At 40.7% G+C, this 26,846-nt stretch overlaps 1 protein-coding gene and 1 non-coding gene across 2 annotated transcripts in view; both read left to right on the forward strand.

Moving 5' to 3' along the window:
• The window catches only part of LOC126235392 (synaptic vesicle glycoprotein 2C-like), a 68,382-nt gene that overhangs the window by 14,015 nt on the left and 27,521 nt on the right, over positions 1-26,846 (forward strand). The window contains exon 2 of the mRNA XM_049944113.1: positions 16,417-16,579. Within this exon, the coding sequence (XP_049800070.1) occupies positions 16,417-16,579 (163 nt within the window). The remainder of the gene's footprint in view (positions 1-16,416; positions 16,580-26,846) is intronic.
• Trnas-cga (transfer RNA serine (anticodon CGA)) lies at positions 7,797-7,871 on the forward strand. Its single transcript has one exon. It is a non-coding gene; the product is annotated as a tRNA-Ser (tRNA).

A 26,846-nucleotide genomic window follows, 5' to 3' on the forward strand; every position in this document is an offset into this window, starting at 1 on the left:
ATACCTACACTACTGGCCATTAAAATTGTTACAGCAAAAAGAAATGCAGATGATAAACGGGTATTCATTGGACAAATATATTATACTAGAACTGACATGTTATTACATTTTCACGCAATTTGAGTTCATAGATACTGAGAAATCAGTACCCAGAACAACCACCTCTGGCCGTAATAACGGCCTTGATACGCCTGGGCTTTGAGTCAAACAGAGCTTCGATGGCGTGTCCAGGTACAGCTGCCCATGCAGCTTCAACACGATACTGCAGTTCATCAAGGGCAGTGACTGGCGTATTGTGACGAGCCAGTTGCTCGGCCACCATTGACCAGACGTTTTCAGTTAGTGAGGGATCTGGAGACTGTGCTAGCCAGGGCAGCAGTCGAACATTTTCTGTACCCAGGAAGGCCCGTACAGAACCTGCATTATCCTGCTGAAATGTAGGGTTTCGCAGGGATCGAATGAAGGGTAGATCCACGGGTCGTAACACATTTGAAATGTAACATCCACTGTTCAAAGTGCCGTCAATGCGAACAAGAGGTGACCGAGACGTGTAACCAATGGCACCCCATACCATCACGCCGGGTGACACGCCAGTAAGGCGAAGACGAATACACGCTTCCGATGTGCGTTCACCGCGATGTCGCCAAACACGTATGCGACCATCATGATGCTGTAAACAGAACCTGGATTCATCCGAAAAAATGACGTTTCGCCATTCGTGCACCCAGGTTCGTCGTTGAGTACACCATCGCAGACGCTCCTGTCTGTGATGCAGCGTCAAGGGTAACTGCAGCCATGGTCTCCGAGCTGATAGTCGATGCTGTTCCAAACGTCGTCGAACTGTTCGTGCAGATGGTTGTTGTCTTGCAAACGTCCCCATCTGCTGACTCAGGGATCGAGACGTGGCTGCACGATCCGTTACAGCCATGCGGATAAGATGCCTGTCATCTCGACTGCTAGTGATACGAGTCCGTTGGGATCCAGCACGGCGTTCCGTATTACTCTCTTGAACCCACCGATTCCATATTCTGCTAACAGTAATTGAATATCGACCAACGCGAGCAGCAATGTCGCTTTTATGAAAGTCGGAAACATGATGGTACGCATTTCTCCTCCTTACACGAGGCATCACAACAACGTTTCATCAGGCAACGCCGGTCAACTGCTGTTTGTGTATGAGAAATCGGCTGGAAACTTTCCTCATGTCAGCACGTTGTAGGTGTCGCCACCGGCGCCAACCTTGTGTGAATGCTCTAAAAAGCTAATAATATGCATATCAAAGCATCTTCTTCCTGTCGGTTAAATTTCGCGTCTGTAGCACGTCATCTTCGTGGTGTTGCAATTTTAATGGCCAGTAATGTATATCTTTCCGTACGAGCTCTGATTTCCCTTATTTTGTCTTGGTGATCGTTCCTCCCTATGTAGGTCGGTCTCATCAAAGTATTTTCGCATTCTTAGGAGAAAGTTGGTGGATGGAATTTCGGGAGAAGATTCTGTCGCAACGAAAAACGCGTTTCTTTTAATTATGGCCAGCCCAAATTCTCTATCATTTCTGTGATACTCTCTTCCATACTTCGCGATAATACAAAACGTGCTGCCTCTCTGTACGTCAAAGAAGCAATGACGGAAATAGAAGAAAAATTCAAGGGTGTATTTAAAATTCAGGGTGAAAGGATGTCAATGATAAGATTCGTTGATGACACTGCTGTCCTCAGTAAAAGGGAAGAAGATTTGCAGGACCTGTTGGGTGGAGTTAACACTCTAATGAGTAAAGAATATGGATTGAGAGTAAACCGTAAAAAGGTAAATTCTTGAGAAGCAGCAGAAACGAGAGTAGCGAAAAACTTAACATTAAAATTGGTGTTGGAGAAGTGCATGAAAGTAAGGAATTCTGTTATCTTGGAAGCAAAATAAACCATGATGGTTTATCATAGAAAGCAGACTAGCGATCACAGAAAGGGCATTGCTAGTCAAGAGAAGTCTACTGGTATCAAACATAGGTCTTAATTTCAGGAAGAAATTTCTGAGAATGTACGTTTTGAGCACAGCGTTGAATGACAGTGAATCATGGACAGTTGTAAAATCGGAACAAAAGAGATCGAAAGTTTGAGATGTGGTGCTACAGAAGAATGTTGAAAATTAGATGGACTGGTGAGGTAAGGAATGAGGAAATTCTCCGCAAAATCGGCGAAGAAAGGAACATATGGGAAACACTGGCAAGGAGAAGGGACAGGATGACGGGACACGTGTTAGGATATCAGGGATTGACATCTATGGTACTAAGAGAGCTGTAGAGTATAAAAACTCTAGGGGAAAACAGAGACTGGAATAAATTCAGCAAATAACTCAGGACTTAGGATGCAAGTGCTACACTGAGATGAAGAGGTCAGTCACTTTCTAGCTGGGCTGTTGGTAACACAGGTCACAAGTGATTCCTTCCGCTAACATCTTGAAACTTCTTACAACCTCCTTCCTCAAGGCTCGGCGGTTCCCATCCGTCAACAGATGAGGTATACATCTATCTCTACGAGACTACTCTGCAGTACACATTCAGCTGCCCAGCAGAGGTTTCACCTAACCACCTGCAGACTATCTCTGGACCATTCAGTCTCGAACAGCGTGTGTTTCATTATGATGCTCAATTCTCCCCATATAAGTTGGCGTCAATAAAACACTTTTTTCTTTCAGTGGCTAAAGTTGGGGACTGAATTTTCGTCAAAAGATTTCGGCGTAACAAAAAACGCCTTTGTTTTTATGATCACCACCCCAAACCGCTTATCATATCCGTGAGACTTTCTCGTCTATTTCGTGATAGTACTAAAAGAGCTGCCGTTCTTTGGACTTTTTCGACTTGTTCAGTCAGTCCTATCTGGTAAGTATCCCACAGCGCACAGCAATTCTGTATCAGAGGAAGGACAAGCGCAGAGTACAGCTACATCTGCGTCTAAATCATACTTAGCAAACCGCCTAACGGTATGTGACGGAAGGTACTTCTAGTAACACTAACTGACACCCACTGTGCGGATCCACTCGTGAATGGCACACGGGAAGAATCACTGTCAATAAGCCTCTGTATTGGCTCTAATTTCTCGAATTTTCTCCTCGTGGTCATTTCACAAGATGTTTTTGAGAGGAAATACTCTTCCCGGAAAGTGCTCTTTCGAAATTTCAGTATTAAACCTCTTCTTAACTGACGCGATACGTTTAGGCCTACTTGTCGCTAGAAGGTCTAAGATGTTACCTTTACAAGTTGATTCTCTAATTATTTGCTCGAAGTAATTTTGGAACAATACATTCAGAATAATGTCACAGGACTCCCAGTCCCCGGCACCAGTTTTAGGGGTATGAATCTCTCAATGTATACCTGGATAGCCGATGTCACCCACAATTACAATGGCATGATTACGAAAATTGCTAAAGATATTCTGCAAGTTCTCTCTGCAGCGCTCCTGACCCAGTTCCTGACCCAGTCGGTCTACAGGAGCACCAGATCGCCATTTTTTACCTACTCATGTTGCTTAACTTCACCCAGATATATTCATATTCGTAATCCGTGATAGCCTCACTAAATATTACCGAATTCTATACTGCAATAATTACACCACCACCATGGGCGATTCAATCCCACGTCCGGCCATCCTGATTTAGGTTTTCCGTGATTTCCCTAAATCGCTCCAGGCAAATGCCGGGATGGTTCCTTTGAATGGGCACGGCCGACTTCCTTCCCCATCCTTCTCTAATTCTATGAGACCGATGACCTCGCTGTTTGGTCTCTTCCGCCAAAACAACCTAACCAACCAACCAACCATGGGCGACTAACTTTTCGATAAGTATTTGCAATCTGAACGTAGCATTTCGTTTCTATTCACTTCCGGTTTCAGCTTTCTGTTCTGGGCATTGTAACCTTCAATAAGCGAAATTAATTCTGAGATCTTTCCATGGATACTCGTGCAGTATACTAATATATTAACGTATTACAGCATCTTTGTCTGCCTGGTCTTGGTTTAGCTATGTTTCTCATTCACTATTCCACTTCGCAATCACATCGCCAACAGTGGATTTCGGCACCTTTAGAAGGGTTGAAATGTCCCTGATGGATTTGTTACTCAGGTGGCATTCAGTGACTAGTCCACGTCCGAAGTCGCTGAGGGTTCTTGAACAACCCATTCTGCTATTACTGCTTCTCTGTTGACAACACAATACTCCCCGCCTTCTTTTCTATGGGTGGGTACACCTCATGTGACTTCTAGACGTCAGTTCCGCATTACATAGAGGTGTCCGCGTATTTCTGATCAGGTAAGATATGAAGAAGGTTACACAGGGTAGACTTCGTTTTTCTGTTGTCTTTGTCCCACAGCTGCGCAGGCTCGACATGGTTGTTAACTGGTTTGACATGGTTAATTTAAAGGGTGGGCAGATGCCTACGTGTTACCTCTGAGATGGAATGTGTGCCACTGTATAGCTGAGATGGCTTTTGGACCCAATGACGGTCTGATCCATCACCGAAATCGATCGTCTCGAATAAAATTTACTGTGACAGCTGTGTTTTGTATAATGTAGATCTTAAAATTGTACTAACTACTTATGCCATTATCTTTGTCAGGCAAATCTTCTACAAGCCCTCTCCAGAAAGAAACCTTCATTACGTTATTATTGAAGCAGTGGAATATGTAAAGAAATTTTACTTGAAAGATCTAAAAACTTCACCTCTGTATTATTGATAATTAATATTACTATTAATATTGCTACAATAATGATAATAATAATAATAATAATAATAATGTTTTTCATGGTGAGTGATGGTGAGTAAGTAAGATATTGTCACGTGCAATTACTTCAGCTGCCCTCACGTGTATTCTCGTTTAGGTAAGCACAGCTCGCGATGTGCTCCCTATCCCCTTTCCTAACTGCCTTACTGCATGAGGACACAGCTCTATGTGCAGCGTTGCTGCCTACCAGTGCGTAGTCAGGGATGCGCATCTGTGGACCATGCTGTTGAATTAGCTATACATTATACAATGTGTACACTATACAACAAATTTAACAATTTTTTAACAAGGTTTATATACACTGTTGCACAAAAGATCTTCCATTCCCTATTTTACCTTCTTAGTGGTCGACTTTCATTTCCATTTTTTTCTCTTTTTTAGTATCTAAAGTAGCGTATGTTCTTTCTCAGGATTCAGCCTATCTCCATATCAAATTCCATCGAAATCAGTGTAGCGGTTTACTCGTGAGAACGTAACAGGTGTGATTACTTTCGTATTGAAACTATTAGTACAGAAGTGTGGATTAAGTGCGTAGAGGATTCTGTAAGCATTGCATTCTTTACGTTGAATCGTATTGCGTAGAATGTATCATACAATAGAAGCATTTTCCACGTCAAAATAATGCCACCAACAGTCGATTTGGGCTCCTTTAGAAGAGTTGAAATGTCCGTGATGGATTTGTTACTTAGATGACATTCAGTGATTAGTCCACATTCGAAGTCACCGAGGTCTCCTGGAGGAGTTATTATAGTATTGATGCTTTTCTGCTTACAACACAGTCCTCCCGCTCTCCTTTTCTAGAGGTGGGTACATTTCATATAACTTCTAGACGTCAGTTCTACATTACATAGAGGTGTACAGATGCTTTCCATGAGATAATGTATCCAGAGCCTTACAAGGGATAGACTTCCTATTTCTGTGCAGCAGCTGTGAAGGGTCGGTGTGCTTAATAACGGATTTGGCATGGTTAATTTAGAGGGTGATCCGATTCCCGACATGTCGCTACTCCCTTACTCCGCGAGATGGAATGTGTGTGCCCCAACAGTGTGCGTGTAGAGTTATTCACGTGAAAGTGTATGAACGTTTTCTAAATGTTTACGAACTGTGTAACTGAGGTGGGACTTAGTTATCTCAGTATTCAGTTAGTCGAATGTGGGAAACCACCTAAAAACCACATTCAGGCTGTCTGGCATACCGCTCCTCATTGTTATTTCGACGCGCGGATTCGCTCCGTGTCCGGCGCTCCTCCTCGTCCTGCAAGCGGCGCTTTACACTAAGGTGACAAAAGTCGTGGGATACCGCCTAATATCGTGTCGGACCACCTTTTGCTCGCTGTAGCGCAACAACTCGATGTGGCATGGACTCAACAAGTCGTTGCAAGTCCCCTGCAAAAATACTGCCCTAGCCTCTATAGCCGTCCATAGTTGCGAAAGTGTCGCCGGTGAAGGATTTTGTGCACGAACTGACCTCTCGATTATGTCTCATAAATGTTCGATGGGATTCATGTCACGCCATCCAGAAGGCTAAAACATTCGCTCGAACTATCCAGAATGTTGTTCAAACCAGATGCGAACAGTTGTGGCTTGGTGACATGGCGCTTGTCATCAATTAAAACTCCACCGTTATTTGGGAATATAAAGTCCATGAATGGTCTCCAGTCAGTGATTAGTTCTATTTGACCATAGGACCCAGTCCATTTCGTGTAAACACAGCCCACACCATTATGGAGTCACCCTGTAACACCACAACTCTGCAGATGATCATACATTTTCTTGGTTTATAAGTTGTGCTGAATATTATTCTTGTAAATATTCTTGTAAGTATTCCGTACTGTGCCAGCAGAGACTCAAATATGAAAAGTTATTGCGAGGATATGTGTAAAAAGATCGAGCATGTAAAAGGTCACATAACCGAAAAGAGGTTGTTGGACATACTGCGCGGAAAATTGCCACGTAGTGTACGCGGCTCCATAATTGTTGACTGTAGCAAAACAGCGTTTTTGGAAAAGGTAGGAGATCTAGATGTGTTATACCGTGACGACGTAAATCGCCAGTACAGTAACCACAACAGCAGCTATAATGAGAATGGAAATAGTAACTATTACGACAGACGAGGTCAAAATAATCAAAATCAAAGTCAAAATGGAAACTTAAATAGTGATCACAATGTGAGATCGGCACATGTAGATAGAGGAAGACGTGGCAGAAGAGGTTTTGGCCATGGTAGGGGAGATTATAATTGTAACCACCATGGCAAAGATAGAGTGGGAATGGGGGTCCGCAACAGTAGCGGGTGGTACTGCTGTGTATCGCTTTGTGAGAGCCCGCCGGCTTCAGAGGCAGTATTGCTGCCGCAACAATGACGACGCAAATAAAAGCAAAACGAGTAACGAGCTTAAACAAGGTCAAGTGTACGCTGGAAACAGCGAGAATGAAAAATCATGCAGAAATGTCGCGGTTCGGACGCTGGTCGAATCAGATGTATTAGGAAACGAAATCACGAATGTTGTTGGAGTGGCTACTCGTGGAAGTATAGACAGTACCGCTGCACCGAGTTTAGCGCATCTTCCGGTAGCGAATAAGCAAGTTGTCTCGGTAAATGAAGTTGAAGTAAGTGAGGATAAGGAATGGTTGACGCAATTAAGTAATATGTACGATGGTTTGAAAGAATGGAAGAAGGAAAGTAGCATATATTTTACGGAAAGTAATGATGAAGTGGTGAGTAATGAATATGAGTATTTTCAGAATGAGATTTTCACTCTGCAGCGGAGTGTGCGCTGATATGAAACTTCCTGGCAGATTAAAACTTTAATCTGCCAGGAAGTTTCATATCAGCGCACACTCCGCTGCAGAGTGAAAATCTCATTCTGGAAACATCCCCCAGGCTGTGGCTAAGCCATGTCTCCGCAATATCCTTTCTTTCAGGAGTGCTAGTTCTGCAAGTTTCGCAGGAGAGCTTCTGTAAAGTTTGGAAGGTAGGAGACGAGGTACTGGCAGGAGTAGAGCTGTGAGTACCGGTCGTGAGTCGTGCTTCGGTAGCTCAGTTGGTAGAGCAGTTGCCCGCGAAAGGCAAAGGTCCCGAGTTCGAGTCTCGGTCGGGCACACAGTTTTAATCTGCCAGGAAGTTTCATGAGTATTTTGTTTGTGAGACGAAAGGGCAAGTAATTTGAAAGAGGTCTTACGTAAAGTAAATAATGTTGATGAGATATGTGAATATAATAAAGAATGTGGGGCACGTGAGGTGCGTAATAATAATGTGTTTGTTGATACCATTCCCGAACTCGACGAAGTCAGCGGATTAGAAAAGAGCCGAAAACAGTGTCACGGGGCAAGAGTATGTTTGTTCTGATAACTGGGTGAGATTAAGTTCGAAATGGTTCAAATGGCTCTGAGCACTATGGGACTTAACATCTCAGGTCATCAGTCCCTTTAGAACTTAGAACTACTTAAACCTAACTAACCTAAGGACATCACACACATCCATGCCCGAGGCAGGATTCGAACCTGCGACCGTAGCGGTCGCGCGGTTCCATACTGAAGCGCCTAGAACCGCTCGGCCACACCGGCCGGCTGAGATTAAGTGAGCGAAACGGAAGATTATAATGAGTTGCAAGTTACGGCAAAAGTATTGTGTTCAGATGAAGTAAGCCATCTTCACGATGCAACAGATATTGCGGGAATAAAACATGTTTTGTTTCAAACAGAAGAAGGTAGTGGTAGGAGGTAGAAAAAAAGAAAACACCGGATGAAATGATTGAGCCGGGTGGTGCTCTGTGGAATGATATGGAAGTGTATCAGGATTTATTATGGGAAGATAGAGGTGATGAGTCGAGATGATGTGAACGGATAATGATCCCGGTAAATGTACATAGTATGGAAACTCAGATGTTAATCGATAGTGGTAGTCAGATTAGTGTGTGTTCCCAGGAATTTTATGAGCATATTAGGAATGAACGTGAAATAGTCGACATGCCAGTTGAGGGTTTGAAGATAATAGGTGCTACTGGTAGTTGAAGTAAACCAATAAAATCTCAGGTGTTGTTACAAATGATTATTAAAATGGGTTGTTTGAACACGATTTTTTAGTGGTTCCTCAGCTAAGTACTGATATAATTGCAGATATGGACCGGATGACTAAGCATAAAGTAATTATTGACTTTGATAGGAAGGAAATGATTTGTTCGGTGGGAGACGAGAAGATAAATGTGTATTTTGGTGAAGTAGTAGACACTGGTGAAAGAAGTGAAGTTAATTTACGAATACTTAAGTTACCAATGAGTACAGGTCTGGGTGAGGGAGCTGAGGGTTATCGTGCGAGAAACTTGAATAAATTGTACCATCTGATGATGAAATAAAAGACCTAGTAGAAAATGTTTTGGAAATATCAGTAGAACAGAAAAGGGAATTGTACAGTATCTTAGGCAGTAATAAAGTTGGTTATTTTGAGCAAATCGGGAGACTAAGCCTTATTATCTGACAATGGACAACAATTTATAGCTAAGGTATGGAATGAAGGAATGAAAGAAAATGATATAGAAGTTATTCATATATCGCCATAACATCCCCAAAGTAACCCTTCGAAACGCTACATGCGTGGATTGGGCAGGTATTTTAGGACATACTGCCACAGTAAGGGCGTGGGGCAAGTATGTTTCAGAAATCGAAGAAATCATGAACTCCGACTTCACATGAGAATACAGGGTTCAGTCCAATTGAAATTATGTTAGGTAACAAACCAAAAAGTATAGTAGAAGATTTGATTAATTTTCCACCCGACAAGACTTAGACATGTCACAGAAAAAAGACACAATCAGAGAGTAAAATTAGTAAAATTTAAGATTGGGGATCTTGTTCTCCTGAAACTCTTGAGAAATCCAGTGAGACAGATAATGAAATATCGAAATTTAAATTCATTTGTAATGGACCTTTCAAAACTGAAAGCGTTCCTCGCCCTCATGCTTTCTGTCTAGTTTACACACTGTCAAATACGAAATTAGGTTTGCGTAATATAGTAGACTTGAAGTATTACCAAAGCAGAAATGACTGAAGTTTCTAAAAAACGTTATTTTAACTGCCATTATACATTAAATAATGGGTATTTCAAAGAAATGATAATATTAATCTATGCCGCATAAGCCGATCCATTTTCTGAGTTAGATTCAAAATGAAAATACAAATAACTGTCTTTGTGAAGGAGCCATGTACTTAAAGAGTATGTAGATAAGATTTAATGTTATTAGTATTGAGAAAACTTGGTGTATGTAATAATGATGTAAAAGCAAATGACCTAAGACTTGTCATTTAAGTTGCAGGTAAAAAAATGTGAAACAGTTTAATTTCATGACGAAGGACCTATATTGTAAGTGGGGGTGAAAGAGAAACAGAATGCATATGGACGTGCTTGGCATGTAAGCACCACAAAGAAGACAAGAGTGAAGTGTAATGGCCCACTTTTGTGTGCACAGAATGTAAGGATACATTACATGAAGTGCACTGTTGTGCGCACAGGACATTCCATATTCTTGTACAGGATCTGCAATATTAAGCAGAGAAAATTTCATGTTCTTTTACAGGAAATAAAATTTAAAATAATTGAAAATGGTCACAGATTAATGTCATGCTATGTGATAGAGGATATTGATTTTGTAATGTTTTAAGTGCTATGCTTTTCTATGTGCTAGTGTTTAAAGGAGGGAGTGGCTGTTGTTATTCCATGTATATACATTATTTGCTGTGGATATTACACGTTTCTGGTGTTAGTTTTCAAGTGTGGAATGCAATGAGATATTCTTACAATGTGATACTGTGTGTGAAGTTGATTTTATTATTTAAGTAACACATTGGTCATGGTATCAACAGTGTTGTTGGTTTGGAAGTTTCCTTGTTTCTTCATCTGGTGATGAAGATCAATGAAACGTGGGAAACATGTAACACCACAACTCTGGGGATGATCATACATTTTCTACGTGTTTTGAGAAGTTTGCTTTATTAATTGCGCTGAATATTAAACTTATAAATATGTTGTCAAGATACAAATGCCATTTCTTATTTATAAAGAAAATATGCATGAAATGTTAATATTTTGGAAGTATACACACTGGCCTAGTCAGGGAAAAGCTATTTTCAAAGAGTGTAATAAATTGTAAATGCAGTATCGCTGGGCGTGCGAGCGCTCCAAAAGTATTGGCAGTTTGGAGTCGCGAGGAGACGATTGGCGTCGTTGGTTGTATTTGCCGATGTGGCTATGCAAAAGTGCGGAGACAAAAAGTCTGTTTCCGAAGTGCGGAGCAGTGAAAACTGAATAGGTTGTTTTGGGTGATGTTTAATATGGGCAAGCTGTGGCCTTTATTGGGCACAGTACATATGCAGCAAGAGTAATTCACATACCATCAAGAGTACCCCTTGTTATTGGCTATGGGATGGCAAGAAGATCAACCTGTGCCCTATTTGCCGCTAAAGAAAGCTACTCGACAAACCAACGGCATCATGAAGTGAAGTAAGATCTAGACTTTTAAAAACTAGAAGTGTAATAGACTATAATAATAATAATGCCGTGTGACGAAGGCCTCCCGGCGGGTAGACAGTTCGCTTGGTGCAAGTCTTTCGATTTGACGCCACTTCGGCGACTTGTGCGTCGATGGGGATGAAATGATGATGATTAGGACAACATAACACCCTAGTCCCTGAGCGGAGAAAATCTCCGGCCCATCCGGGAATCGAACCCGGGCCCTTAGGATTGACATTCTGTCGCGCTGACCACTCAGCTACGGGGAGACGGAATGTGTAATAGACTGACCAGCGTAGATGGAATTTTATTGCTTGAATAATATTGTTTTCGTGCATTTTCTCATGTAGGTAATTTTCCTAAGTCATTATCCAAGTAGTTTCGGACCTATTCCTTTGTATGAACCGAGACAATCAGAAAATGAACTGAAAATGAAGTGAACATCGATTTATTAGATTATCAAAACATAATTTTTCCAACTTTTGGACAATTACGTAATAACGAAATCTTTGGTTGTAGTGTGAATATTGTCAGAAATAGAATGATGCAAAAGACAGTATTAATTCATTGGCTAAAAATAGAGTAACTTTGATAATAAAAAATTGGTAGTAAGACTATGTAACTTGGACACTGAATTTAATTGTCAAAGCACAGTTCTCTTTCATAACCTGTGACATAATTTACAACATTTTTTTTTACAAGAAATATCAAAGTAACTGCTAAATTCGAACAATCTTTCTGCTTGCTACAATTGCGACAGTCAGTACTAACGGTGAGTAACGTAACAAAAATTTTCTGTCCACAGCTAGCAAACAAACTTACTTTGATTGATCTTTGAAAATTAATATGAAATGTTGTATGTGTTTGCTATTTGACGTGTGTGGTGCGAAATACTTGAAAGAGTGCGTTAGGTACTGGTCCTACGTCATGACGCCAATAACTATTCTTACATAAGATTGCTTACGAATATAAAGTTCAGTTTCAATTTAATTATTATTGTTCCGGTGAGGAATTGGCGACCGTTGGTTATTTTATTAATGACATACTTTGAAAACCTTTCTTCAAAATTTTCCACTAAGTACTGTTAATAAAAAACTAGTTTACATAGTTAAAATATATTAAGTTAACCGAACTTTGTTTCTAATCGTCATCGCTAAAATACAGAGCAGTGGCGATTCGGTTATAACTTCATCTACTTCTCTCGATTTTGCATTATTATTCGGAGTAGATGCGTTTTCCCTAAAGATTAGGGACTTTAGGTAGAGGGTCACATAGGAAAGCCTAATTACCCGGAGAGGTGGGAGGGCTATAACCCCAACTTGCACAGTGTCTCGTGGACAACTTGGGTCCATGGCATCGTGGTGTCTGCGCCACTCTCGAACCCTACTATCAGGTCTTACCAACCGAAATCGGGATTCATCTGACCAGTGCACGGTTTTCTAGTCGTCTAGGGTCCAATCGATACGGTCATGAGCGCAGGAAAGGCGCTGCCGGCGATGACGTGCTGTTAGCAAATGTTCTCGGGTCGGTTGTCTGCTGCCATACGTAATTAAGGCCTAATTTTGCCGCATTGTCTTAACGGATACGTTCGTCGTACGTCCCACATTGATTTCTGCCCTTATTTCGACAGTGTTGCTTGTCTGTTAGCACTGACAACTCTACGCAAGCACAACGAGTGTCAGTCGTTAAGTGAAGGCCATCGACCACTGCGTTGTTATTTGTGGGAGGTAATAACTGAAATTGGACATTCTTGGCACTCTCTTGACATTGTTGATCTTGGATTATGGAATTCCCCAATGATTTTCGAAACTGAATGTCCCATGCGTCTAGCTGCAACTATCATTCCGCGTTCAAAGTCTCTTAATTTCCATCGTGTGGCCATAATCACGTCGGAAACCCTTTCACATGAATCACCCTAGTACAAATGGCGGCTCCACCTATGCACTGCCCTTTTATACCTTATGTGCGCGATTCTATCGCCATCTGTACATCGCCGTCACATGATCTTTCGTCGCTTCAGCGTAATTTGCACTGCTATTTATTTATTTACTCGTCAAGTTCCGTAGGACCAAATTGAGCAGCAAATCTCCAAGGTCATGGAACGTGTCAGTACATGAAATTACAACATGAACGTAATAACAGATAAAAATAAATGTTCATGAACCTTAAAAAAGTCACTCCATAAGTTTAAGTAAACGCCATCAGCAATACAATAAAAATCAGCTTAATTTTTCAAGGAACTCCTCGACAGAATAGAAGGAGTGACCCATGAGGAAACTCTTCAGTTTCGATTTGAAAGCGCTTGGATTACTGCTAAGATTTTTGAATTCGATGGCAGCTTATTGAAAATGGATGCAGCAGTATACTGCACAATTTTTTGCACTATAGTTAAGGAAGTCCGATCCAAATGCAGGTTTTTTATTCTTGGGAATAAACTAATATTGATAACAAGAAACGACAATAAGGAATATACGTATTGAGAGGCCAACGTCAAAATACCCAGACTCGTGAACAGAGGTCGACAAGAGGATCGTGAACTAACACCACTTATGGCCCGAACCGCCCGTTTCTGAGCTAAAAATAATATCCTTTTAGAATGAGAAGAGTTACCCCAAAATATAATACCATACGACATTAGCGAATGAAAATAAGCAAAGTAGACTGATTTTCGTGTCCAACGATCACTCACTTCTGATACCGTCCGAATAGTATAAATGACAGTATTAAGTCTTTGAACAAGATCCTGAACGTGGGCTTTCCACGACAGCTTACTATCTATCTGAACACCTAGAAATTTGAACTGTTCAGTTTCACTAATCATATCCCCATTCTGTGAATTTAAAACGCCAGGTATTGTTGAATTGTGCGTTAGAAACTGTAAAAACTGAGTCTTACTGTGATTTAGCGTCAGCTTATTTTCTACAAGCCACGAACTGAGGTCATGTACTGCACTATTTGAAACCGAGACAATGTTGCACACAACATCGTTTACTACCAAGTTAGTGTCATCAGCAGACAGAAATATTTCAGAGTTACCCGTAATACTAGAGGGCATATCATTTATACAAATTAGGAACAGAAGTGGCCCCAACACTGATCCCTGGGGCAGCCCCCACTTGACAGTACACCACTCAGACCCCACATCACAGCTGTTTTCAACATTGTGAATAATGAAATGCCTTAGTTAAATAAAAAAATATGCCAAGCGTTCGAAACCTTTGTTTAACCCATCCAGTAACTCACAGAGAAAAGAGAATATAGCATTTTCAGTTGTTAAACGACTTCTAAGACCGAACTGTACAGTTGATAGAAAATCGTGTGATATAAAATGATGAATTAATTATCCTTACATACATAGCCTTTTCAATAACTTTTGCAAACACTGATGGCATAGAAATAGGTCTAAAATTATCTACATTATCCCTTTCTCTCTATTTATAAAGCGGCTTTACTACTGAGTACATTAATCGTTCAGGAAACAGACCATTCCTAAAGGAAAAATTACAAATATGGCTAAATATAGGACTAACATGTGCAGCACAGTACTTCAATATTCTGCTAGACACTCCATCATAGCCATGAGAGTTCTTAGTCTTCAGTGATTTAATTATTGACTCAACTCCCTCTTGTCTGCATCAGAGAGGAGTATTTCAGACATCAATCTCGGAAAGGCATTTGCCAAGAAAGTTATATGATTTCCTGTGGAAACTAAATTTTTATTTAATTCACCAGCAATGCTCAGAAAATGATTGTTAAATGCTGTACATATATCTGATTTATCAGTAACAGAAATATTTTTACTGCGAATTGACTTTACATCGTCGATCTTGTGCTCTTGACTACGCACTTCCTTCACAACTGACCAAATGGTTTTAATTTTATCCTGTGAATTAGCTATTCTATTTGCATACCACATACTCTTTGCCTTCCTGATAACATTTTTCAGCACCTTACAGTACTGTTTGTAATGGGCTACTGTAGCTTGATTGGGACTAATTCTAACATTTTGATATAATTCCCGCTTTGTCCTACATGATATCCTGATCCCACTAGTCAGCCACCCGGGCTGCCCATTACTGCTAGTACGCCGTTTAGAATGTTCTAATGGAAAGCAACTCTCAAAGAGCATGAGAAATGTGTTAAGGAAAGCACTGTATTTATCATCTATGTTATCGGCACTATAAACATCCTGCCACTCTTGTTCCTTGACAAGGTTTAAAGAACTCTCTATTGCTGTTGGATTAACTTTCCTACATAGTTTGTAATTAAGTATGACATTGGTTTGAGTACAAAAGCCTTTTAGTTTTAAAATTTTTGCATCATGGTCTGAAACGCCATTAACGCTTTTACTGACAGAATGCCCATCTAGTAATGAAGAATGAATAAAAATATTGTCTATGGCTGTGCTGCTGTTCCCCTACACCCTAGTTGGAAAAATCACAGTTTGCTTCAAACCATATGAATTTAGGAGATCTACCAACATCCTTTTTTCTTGCACCATCATATACAAAATTTATATTGAAGTCACCACATGTAACTAGTTTCTGGTACTACCTACAAAGTGAACCAAGAACCCTCTCTAGCTTGAGCAGAAATCCTCTGAAGTCAGAGTTAGGGGACTTATAAACAACAACAATTAGAAGTTTGGTTTCACTAAATTCAACTACCACTGCACAACATTCAAATATCTGCTCAGTGGAGTGTCGTGATATGTCTATGGACCCAAATGGAATACTGTTTTTTACGTACAGAGCCACTCCGCCACCCCGCAAGGAACTCCTTGAGAAACAGCCAGCTAATCTATAGCCTTGTAAAGGAAGCCTCTGAATTGTCAGATTATTTAAGTGGTGCTCTGATATACGAATAATTTCATAGTCAACATCTATAAGCAGTTCACTAACTTTATCTCTAATACCTCTTATATTTTGATGAAATATGCTAATTACTTCTCTACTTGGAAACATTACATCCTCGGAAGGTGAGCCCATAGTTAGAGGGACTTCCTTTAAGCAGGTATACCTATCAGCTGACTTTGCACAGAACGCACTCGTGTGGTTATCTGCATCAAACCAAAATCCGGACTGAAGACCCCAGCAACAAGAAATCAAATACGGAAAGTGAAAACAGTTTGGTACTGTGGCAGGTGCCGCATTTGGTGCCACTATCATGGGCGCGTTGGCCGACGCTCGTGGGCGGTGTCTGGCACTTCCCCTGGGCCTGCTGGTCGCCTCTTCTGGACTGTTGGTAACCGCCTTCGCGACCTCAGGAGCTGCCCTCATCTTCGGCGCCTTGCTGCTCGGACTCGGGTGCGTTCGCCATGCTACGCTTGTCACGCGCTTTGTGATTACTGCGCTGGCTCTGTTAGGTGCCATGTTGTCACCGTAGTCTCTAGCTGCTATTGCGTGACGGTGGTTCGATGTTAGTGATTACCACTTATGCAAACCACGCAAGTAACACACTGTGACAATTGACCAAGATGCTGTAGATTAGAAACCTGGTACTTTTTTAGAAAAGAAAAGGCATTACAGCAGCTGTAAGAAACAGTACCACAAGCATAACATCGACAGGATGTTATTCTAACTCATGCCTGGCCAAAGTTTGCGCTTCCAGAGCGCGAGTCTGCTCATTACTCCATTTTCCCCCTCCATTGCGCTCTTCCGAGACGGTGTATGGGAGAGACGGCTATATGCCGAAGGCCGCACACACGCGAAACATAGGAAGATGTGTTCACAACACAGTGCGACTATTTCTAAGACGCGAATGTTGCAGTTTACTGTTATAAGCAGAAGTTTATCGCTACTTTTATTTTCAGTTTTCTTATTTTTCCGCCAAAGCAGTAACTTTACTACTTAATTCAATGTGTACATTAGACAGTGCTAATTCAGAATGCAGGTCTACAAATAGTTAAATGCTGGTATTTAACATTAAGTTGTGAGGCTTATAAATTTATAGACATTTCGATTTTAGAATATCTAATACACTCCTGGAAATTGAAATAAGAACACCGTGAATTCATTGTCCCAGGAAGGGGAAACTTTATTGACACATTCCTGGGGTCAGATACATCACATGATCACACTGACAGAACCACAGGCACATAGACACAGGCAACAGAGCATGCACAATGTCGGCACTAGTACAGTGTATATCCACCTTTCGCAGCAATGCAGGCTGCTATTCTCCCATGGAGACGATCGTAGAGATGCTGGATGTAGTCCTGTGGAACGGCTTGCCATGCCATTTCCACCTGGCGCCTCAGTTGGACCAGCGTTCGTGCCGGACGTGCAGACCGCGTGAGACGACGCTTCATCCAGTCCCAAACATGCTCAATGGGGGACAGATCCGGAGATCTTGCTGGCCAGGGTAGTTGACTTACACCTTCTAGAGCACGTTGGGTGGCACGGGATACATGCGGACGTGCATTGTCCTGTTGGAACAGCAAGTTCCCTTGCCGGTCTAGGAATGGTAGAACGATGGGTTCGATGACGGTTTGGATGTACCGTGCACTATTCAGTGTCCCCTCGACGATCACCAGTGGTGTACGGCCAGTGTAGGAGATCGCTCCCCACACCATGATGCCGGGTGTTGGCCCTGTGTGCCTCGGTCGTATGCAGTCCTGATTGTGGCGCTCACCTGCACGGCGCCAAACACGCATACGACCATGATTGGCACCAAGGCAGAAGCGACTCTCATCGCTGAAGACGACACGTCTCCATTCGTCCCTCCATTCACGCCTGTCGCGACACCACTGGAGGCGGGCTGCACGATGTTGGGGCGTGAGCGGAAGACGGCCTAACGGTGTGCGGGACCGTAGCCCAGCTTCATGGAGACGGTTGCGAATGGTCCTCGCCGATACCCCAGGAGCAACAGTGTCCCTGATTTGCTGGGAAGTGGCGGTGCGGTCCCCTACGGCACTGCGTAGGATCCTACGGTCTTGGCGTGCATCCGTGCGTCGCTGCGGTCCGGTCCCAGGTCGACGGGCTCGTGCACCTTCCGCCGACCACTGGCGACAACATCGATGTACTGTGGAGACCTCACGCCCCACGTGTTGAGCAATTCGGCGGTACGTCCACCCGGCCTCCCGCATGCCCACTATACGCCCTCGCTCAAAGTCCGTCAACTGCACATACGGTTCACGTCCACGCTGTCGCGGCATGCTACCAGTGTTAAAGACTGCGATGGAGCTCCGTATGCCACGGCAAACTGGCTGACACTGACGGCGGCGGTGCACAAATGCTGCGCAGCTAGCGCTATTCGACGGCCAACACCGCGGTTCCTGGTGTGTCCGCTGTGCCGTGCGTGTGATCATTGCTTGTACAGCCCTCTCGCAGTGTCCGGAGCAAGTATGGTGGGTCTGACACACCGGTGTCAATGTGTTCTTTTTTCCATTTCCAGGAGTGTAGGTCTGTAACAGTCAAAGACACGGTTTTACTCAGATTAAAATCTTTTAAACGCAAACGTTAGTGGGGCTTTGTCAACTTCATAACAGAAAAAAAAGGCGGCCGTACACTTATGTTGAACCAAGCACTGAAATAACTTTAGCGGTTTGTCTGCGTAGTTGAGGATATTTCTCTTGCGGTGACATTTTATGAGAGTCTTGTAAATTTCTGGACTGAACAATCAGTTCATTGAGCCTGGCGCTACACTCTAGGACTGTCAGCTGAAGTTGATGGTAATGACGACGTACGAGATGCGACAATAAAGTAATGAGACTGATTCTCTTTGCAAGATGTGGCAACCCTGCAGGCTTGCATATGCACAATATCTTTGACCTTGGTCTATAAGCTGCTTCTAGTTCAAGAGGCACATTCATCCAACTGTTCGGTTGTGAGTTGTGGCGTACTGAGTTAACACGTGTTTGTGTCTCTCGTGACGGAAATGGAATTGCATAATATTGCACAACGGTATGCCATTTCTTTTTGTGTTAAATTGGGTGAAAACGCGACGACAACTTACGGTAAGCTTCAGAAGGCGTTTGGAGATGAGGTTATGTCAATGGTGCTCAAAGGTATCAACCAGACCAAAAAAAGCTCTCTTGTCAAAGTCAGAAGTGAAATGCATGCTTGTGTGCTTCTTTGATTCCAAGGGAATTGTTAGAGTGGGTGCCTCCTGACAAACAGTTCACCAGTATTATTTCAAAGAAATTTCAGAAAGACTTTGTAAAAGAGTTCTTCATGTCTGTGCCAACATTGCTGATAATTTTATTCTGCATCACGTTAATGCCCCATCCCATACTGCTCTGTCAGTACAGCCATTTTTAACTTCAAAACAAATTTCAGTACTACCAAAGCCACCTTATTCACCAGATATCGCTCCGTGCGACTTTTATCTATTTGCAAGAGGCAAAACGGCGGTCAAGGGACACTATTTTCAAACAACACGAGATGTCCAAAAAGCTGTGACGAGGGTCTTGGAGGATATTACAGAAGATGAGTTCCAGAAATGTTACCATCAATGGCAGAAGCGCTGGAAGAAGTGTGTACAATCAGAAGGAAACTACTTTGAAGCAGACAACACTAAAGTTGGCTAAACCGGTAAGCAACATTTTTTTTCACATCAGTCTCATTACCATATTGTCGCATCACATACAACAGAAACCAAAACCAAGGACGATATGACAAATTAATCGAAATCAGTCTTCGTAGTGGAAAGTCTTGGATTCCCTTTGGGAACGTATGATGTAATGTTTGAATTATTGAAACGTGGTCAGTCATGCAAATGACTGCCCTGAGTTCCAGAAAATGTTCCATGTCATGAACTTGAAAGTGAATTCTTCCGCAGGATTTCTTTTTGTTTGACAGCATCGATCTCGTCCATCATATCTGTTACCAAATGATTCTTCCCTTGAATGAAAAGACTTAAAGAATTCAAATAACTGTTGATGTCGACCATAAAATGTTTTGTCACTGCTCTAGTTACCTTTAACTCAGTTCTTTTCCCCCAACGGCCGTCATAAATTCAACCAGCATTCAGACTCGTTCATCAGAAGAAAAGTGGCTGGTGTTGTAATGATGATCTAATGACTGGATTTCCAGCTCATAATTGTGTGATAGGATATTAAGAACGTTGCATGACCTTCAAACTACACAAAAAGTGAAGCTGTTTTGATTCAGCATTGGACGATGTGGCATCTCCACATTTTATTTTATTTTTTATTTTTTGGACGAATGCCTACACATCATGGTATTCCCAACGCAGAATATAAATCTAAATTAACGCGATTGGTATTGTCAGCAAACTGTGACAAGCCGACTGCCTCGTTCTAGAGGCTTTCGGCCGCTGCCTCTCCCCCTTCCACATCAGCCCACAGCACAGCTCACCGATGCGCTTGGAGTACTAGGCAGGAGCGCGACCGGAGGACTTGCCCCCGCAGAACACTCTGTCTGGCCAAGCTTGCTCTAACTTCTTCCAGGAAAATCAAGAAAATGATTAACTCTCTTAAAAATAATAGCTATTATGGATTTGCCAATCGTTTTTACAACACGTTAAAGCCATGTTCTCCTGGTGCAGCTATTGTACTCAGCCATTTGTGTAACCCCTTTTTAACAATGGTTTTACGGCAGATATTAATAACTATCGACTTATTTCTCAAATGTTTCTGACGCAGTTGTCTACTTAAGAGGGGATCTACATATATGAGATTCCGAGTCAGTCACAATTTGAATTCTACAAATAAATATGAAAAGAAGTCACTAAAAATAAAGAAGCCTCTGACACCGATATTGAGATTCCAGTATAAAATACACGATGCAAACTTGCCAATAAGACCGACTCACAATGAGATTTACAAACCACGTTAATTACTAAGAATTTAAATGCGCAAGTGCAAGGGCTTTGCAATTCCCAAAAAAATTCCTCGTTTAAAAATCGCTACAAGTTAGGTGAATCATGGAGAACTACTACCATCTGACAGGCAACCAGATTCACTTCCCTTGACATTACCAATCTTTATACTAACAACCCTGTAAATGAAACCATCAAAATAATTTGAATCTCCTCTCTCATCAAACATTATCACAGGGTGCAATAGTTGAATTTACTGTATTGTTAACAATAGTATTTCATTATAGCTACTTACCTTCCAACAAAAAAAATATATACACAAAGAGGTAGTAGTACCATTGCCAATATATTTATTAATTATCTTCAAACAAATTTATTTGTAAACATCTACAAGAAAGACTGAAAATGGTTAATTATAAAAGATTAGATGATATTCTGTTGTTGTATCGGAGGTCAAAGTATGATGCTGATGTGTTAGTTCTTAACATGAACGAACTTCATGCTAACATTAGTGTAGAGCAACAGCAAAATATCTAAGTTAACAATTTAGATCTTTCTAATACTAATGTCGATCAAAATCATTCTTTTGGTATTTATCGTAAGCCCACTATTACAGATGTAAAGATATAAAAGATTAAATGATATCCTGCTGTTGTATCGGGGGTCAAAGTATAATGCTGATGTGTTAGTTCTTAATATGAACGAACTTCATGCTAACATTAGTGTAGAGCAACAGCAAAATATCTCGGTTAATAATTTAGATCTTTCTGCTACTAATGTCGATCAAAATCATTCTTTCGGTATTTATCGTAAGCCCACTATTACAGATGTAATCATTTTCCAGAATTAATTCTTTCTTTACAAGGGACAAACATAAATGGGAAGTCAGAACGTAGATTATAAATCTACATTTGCTTCTCACCTAATCACTGAAGGACACACTGTTACTAATATTGATAACAATCTTACGATTTTGCTTAAGATGGACGGACATCTTGGAAGAGATAGAAATTTGTAACCTTGTGCATCATAATAAGTGTAAAATTTTTAATCAACAGAAAAAAATGAAAAAAAAACATTGTTATTCTTTATACTCTTCAGAATTTGTTCGTCGCGATGTAAGTGATTCTAGCGCCGCTACATTTCGTTACACAGTATGTGTATCCCTCGTCGCGTAAACGTCTCGTGTACATACAGAGATGCAATGATTGATTCCTCTTTCTTGCCATCGGCGGCTTTCCAGTCTTGACACACATTTGTCAAGGTTCTCTGACGATGATAGTCGTCTATTGACGTTATTTTTCTCGTTTTTCTTCTTTTTGTGATGTTTTCTTTTATGTCTCTGTGTAAATCTTTTAAAGGATATTTATTTCCGTATTTTGTTTTACTTTTAAAGCGTTGTTGTTAATATCTATCTTCTCCAGTCCACCTTCCATGAGCTCTGCAGGCCTTCCCTTTATCCCACCCCTCCCTTATTTTAGCACTGCCTCTTCACATGTCTGCATCTATTACCATTACGGTGCTAAGCTCGTACGCTCTCCATTATAGAACATATACTGCCTCCTTAAATTTTGGACGAGTTGTTATTCAGCATTGGTTATTTTATTGTGCTCTCTTGTTTTGATGATGTTTGTTGTTACTTTCTCTTTACTTGTAACTTATTCCATCGGTACCTTGTTTTTTAACATTTTTGTGTATGTTTTCTCAGATAAACACTTGAAAATAATCTTGGTGGCTGAAACCGACCGTGATGTTAGAAAATAAAATTCCAGCTGCTGTTGTAATTTCTCGTATTAATTACGGCAGCTGCGGATACTCTGAACCGTTATGTTCAATGCCCTGAACAAAAGGAAGTCCCTAAGGACCTCCTCACTGCACATTTCATTTTCGATTTCACCGACTTTGTATTAAAATATGTAAAATCACATAATTTCACCTTTCGGGATTTAAATCTGTCTGAAGCGTGCCAGGATGAAAATGAGATTAAACTGGAGATACGTAAAGTTTATAACATTCAAGGAACAATTAATATGCAGTTTACTTCATATTTAATGATGGGATGGTGCTTTCAATGAAGCCAAAGATGCTCTCCTCGCACATGCAATGGCGAGTGAAGACCGAAGCTACGGGCACAAAGCTTGGGGTGGGGGGGGGGGATGGTATATATATATATATATATATATATATATATATATATATATATATATATATATATATATATATTTGGTTGTTCGCGATAAAATTTAATATCTTGACAGACACGAAAACAAAAAAGTACGAATAAACAAACAAAACTCTAATTAATGGGGTTCCATAGGATTGGAGCCACTCCTTTTCTTGCTATAGATGAGAATAAGATTAGTTCAGATGTGCTTTTCGTTCCAATTGATCCATAATGAAGAGATCGTCCAGGATGCAAAACATATCAGGAAAGAGAGATGACACAATAAATTTTTGCAATGAAGAACAAGAACGCTTATGTACCTTCCGCAGATCTCAAGTGGAATGATCGTCATGGACAAGGAATGTGTCAAAACAATTTTAAACTTGTGAAATTATGTGATTTTACATATTTTAATACAAAGTCGGTGAAATCGAAAATGAAATGTGCAGTGAAGAGGTCGTTGTGGACTTCCTTTTGTTCAGCGCATTGAACATAGCGGTTCAGAGTATCCGCAGCTGCGGTAATTAACACTAAACAAAAACCATTTTTACAGTGCTTATTTACAATGATCTGATTATTAATAACACACACACACACATACATACACACACACACATACATACACACACACACATACATACACACACACACACACACACACACACACAATAGTGATTCAACTAAGAAATTCATCAATGGATTAGAAAGAGTTGGCCGGCAATGAATCCTTTAGGCTCCACTTAAACTGAACTTCGTTGATAGTTAAATTTTTTATGGCTGCTGGACAAACTAAATGACTTTAAATTTTTCTGAAGAGTATTCATATTTCTGGTATTGATTCCATGAACTGAATTGTTGGTTTCAAAAAGAGAGGTGTTTTTAACGACAAACTTCATTAAGTAATAAAAATATTGGGAAGCAGTAGTTAATATCTCTAGTTCTCTAAGCATTTATAAAGAGTGTTTCATTTTACTTCATAAAGAAGTAATTGTGGTCTTTGCTGATCACACTAGCATCATAATAAAGCCGTATATAGACGTAACAGCGGGAGGAGTAATATATAAAATGTATCTACTGATCCTTCGTAATAATACATTATACTGATTACACATAAATGGTCTATCGCCTAGCTTATTAAAAAGACAGTTCATTAAATTCCACGTAAGGCAGGATACAGTGGTATGTAACAAAAGAATACGAGTGACATGAAATACAGCAAGCATCAATTAATCTTATACATTATGGGTATTCTAGAACCCGTGACTGTATACGGAAAAAATGCCACCAATCACTGTTTGAAATATTTGAGTACATCGGTGAACTAGTTTGCGAACCTTTCTAGCCTCATCTTCAAGTGGGGAACTCAGAAATTACATCTTTGTTTCTGTAGCGTGTTGCCAGGCAGTGTCTCTGCGACAAGAAGAAGCTAAAAGCTTTAATGTCTTGCCATAAGTGATAGTTATGTGACGAGTTGTCCTTCAGCTGGATGTAACATACGAGAATCTGGGCAGGATGAAATTGCGGTACAAATTTCAACTATGGCCGCAAATCTGTCCACTCTGTAATCACTTTCAGGAACTATTATCCAAACGACAAAGATGGTTAAAAATCCATTGTAGGAGAGTTTGTCTTCGATTTTTGTGCAAGTAATGTGTTTAAGCTTGTTTTTCGCATGCATGCTGCAAGACAATCGAAAACCTTTGTCTATTAATTTTCTCTTTCTAAAAACACATGTAAGGCACTTGATTTTAGTGCGTTTAGAGGACGTTTATTTGTCAAAACGCTTTGTAGATTTTGAAAAAAAGAGGTAGCGACAGAACGGACCGGGGCGGAACGCACCGAGGTTCGGTTCTGCCCCAAGTAGTGTACCATTTTATCCTAGTGTTAATTTTTTAGCATTCACACTTATTCTAACACTTCTAAAATACATTACTATATTTTCAGGTTTTTCGTATTGTTGCTAATGAATTTTTTTTCATAGATGTTTATAATATATGAATACAAAACTAATCGTCGAATTTGGTGCACAGAAAACATGAAAGAGGATATGACAGGTGTTCTGAAAAAAGGAATGGTATTTAGCAAATCCAGTATTCAGTTCAACATTTCTGAAACAACTGTTCAGAGAGCAGGTGAGGCTTTTCAAACTTAAAAGCAGATGGGAAAATTTTGTCGTGTTCTCTGTAATGCACTAGAGTTTACGATGTAAAATTTGTGAGTGGCTGCGGTAAAAGCTGTGGGCATTCTTTATATAAGCTGAGTAAGCATTTTGTTTTCTCAGACGTCTCTTCTTGATGACCTGCTACTACGTTCTGGTGGTGCGGATCCTCAGTGCCAACGGCATGATCGAACATCCAACCCTCCTGGACTTCGTTCCGTCTTGCAGGAAATGAAGTCACGCAACTTCTAACCCGAGCTACGAAATGACTTTGAATGAACTCTCGTTTCAACTTCTCTAAGTTCGTTACTTCTCATTAACATATACATTACAGTAGTACAAATAGGTTATGTCAATGACAACACACACCAATAGCTAAAACAAGTGTTACTTAATCGTCGTACGGGCAGTCAGAGGTATATTAAAAGATATCATTTGCCTTGATGATGACGTTGGCATTGTCGGTAGACTACTTATTCCGGCAGCCCATGACACCTTCAACTTAACGAATCACGGGGTAAACACACGCCCCCAGCCGCCAAAGTAGCTCGACTCTTCCGTGGTATCCGTGCCAAAATAAAGCGACGTGGACAGTCTCTAATTTTACTTTAAACACCATTTCTATCTGGTTTGTCTATCCCTAGCATCCTGATACACTACAAGTTACAGCTTATGATTTATTTAAAAGACATAAATGGCAGATTGTTTGGACTGACAATGAAGAAGTTCAGAACGGTAGCTTTTGAGTTGGCAGAGAAAGAAACTGAAGCACCTGTTTAATAATGAACTGAAAATGGAGGGTGAAGACTGGATGACAGTTTCTTTCGAGGATTCTAACATTCAGCCACTGTCATATGCTTATTGTGTTGTGTTAGATTTTAGGAAGTGCTATTGGATTGTGAAGTTAAAACTATAAGGAAATATAATTGTAATTCTGTCAGAGACAGCAAAGGACTTGGAAGAGCAGTTGAACGGAATGGACAGTGTCTTGAAAGGAGGATATAAGATGAATATAAACAAAAGCAAAACGAGGATAATGGAATGTAGTCGAATTAAGTCGGGTGATGCTGAGGGAATTAGATTAGGAAATGAGACACTTAAAGTAATAAAAGAGTTTTTCTATTTGGGGGGCCAAATAACTGATGATTGTCGAAGTAGAGAGGATATAAAATGTAGACTGGCAATGGCAAGGAAAGCGTTTCTGAAGAAGAGAAATTTGTTAACATTGAGTATAGATTTAAGTATCAGGAAGTCGTTTCTGAAAGTATTTGTATGGAGTGTAGCCATGTATGGAAGTGAAACGTGGACAATAAATAGTTTAGACAAGGAGAGAATAGAAGCTTTCGAAATGTGGAGCTACAGAAGAATGCTGAAGTTTAGATGGGTAGTCACATAACTAATGAGGAGGTATTGAATAGAATTGGAGAGAAGAGAAATTTATGGCACAACTTGACTAGAAGAAGGGATC

This window comes from Schistocerca nitens, chromosome 2 (genome assembly GCF_023898315.1).
Source record: "Schistocerca nitens isolate TAMUIC-IGC-003100 chromosome 2, iqSchNite1.1, whole genome shotgun sequence".
Classification (NCBI taxonomy): Eukaryota; Metazoa; Arthropoda; class Insecta; order Orthoptera; family Acrididae; genus Schistocerca; species Schistocerca nitens.